We start from the raw sequence: 787 nt of genomic DNA on the forward strand, positions 1-787 counted from the left end.
TAATATAAATAACTTATGTATTTTTCTAAAATAAATAAGTTCAAAATCTTAAAATAATATGTTTTGTAAAATATTTTTAATATAACATTTATTAAAATACATTATAGTATAAATAATATTAATATATCTCTTCGCGCATTGCGCATTGCGCGGGCTAGTTAGAAATAAATGAGCTCTTGAGCAATCTCTGCACACTTTATTCATATTTTTGTAGATAAAGTTGTGAGATGCTAGATGCTAGTGGGGCGAATTCCGGTTAATCGTGTTAAGAACATCTTGCCAAAACATTGTGGGTCTATAGGGAGCCTGAGTTGACAAAAATGTCAGTGGTTAATTCATTGCTCCAAGGGTCCCTTTTATTTTTCTTTTGTTTTATTTGTTTCCCCTAAAATAATCCTAAAAGGACCCTTATTGCAACATGCTTATGGCAGACTTTTAAGAGACTTCTGAACACTGATCATTTGCTAAATCATTTTTTATGCTCTTTCTCATAAGAATCTTTTCTGCAATTGTTGATTCTACTAGTGGAGTTTATTTACAACACTAACTGTTCTTGTCAATTTCAGGTAAACTATGAGTTTAATTCATCAACTGGATCATTGGAGATATTAAATGGCAAAGAGCATTTTGTCACCAATTTATCTTTGATTTTGCGCTGGTCTCCATACTCATCAGAAGAGGAACTTCTTGGACAAGTTAGTTTCTATGTTTCTCCTTTCATCTGTGACTATTGGCTGGAAGTTGTTAGATTAAAATGATTTCAATAATAATACTATATATATTATGG

General features: G+C 31.0%; 1 protein-coding gene across 2 annotated transcripts in view; it reads left to right on the forward strand.

Moving 5' to 3' along the window:
* Positions 1 to 787, forward strand: part of LOC107623478 (protein MICRORCHIDIA 6) — a 12,342-nt gene that overhangs the window by 4,159 nt on the left and 7,396 nt on the right. For both annotated transcript variants that reach the window (XM_021114994.1, XM_016325752.2), the window contains one exon: positions 567 to 695. In XM_021114994.1, coding sequence (XP_020970653.1) covers positions 567 to 695 — 129 coding nt within the window. The remainder of the gene's footprint in view (positions 1 to 566; positions 696 to 787) is intronic.

This window comes from Arachis ipaensis, chromosome B10, assembly GCF_000816755.2.
Source record: "Arachis ipaensis cultivar K30076 chromosome B10, Araip1.1, whole genome shotgun sequence".
NCBI classification, from domain to species: Eukaryota; Viridiplantae; Streptophyta; class Magnoliopsida; order Fabales; family Fabaceae; genus Arachis; species Arachis ipaensis.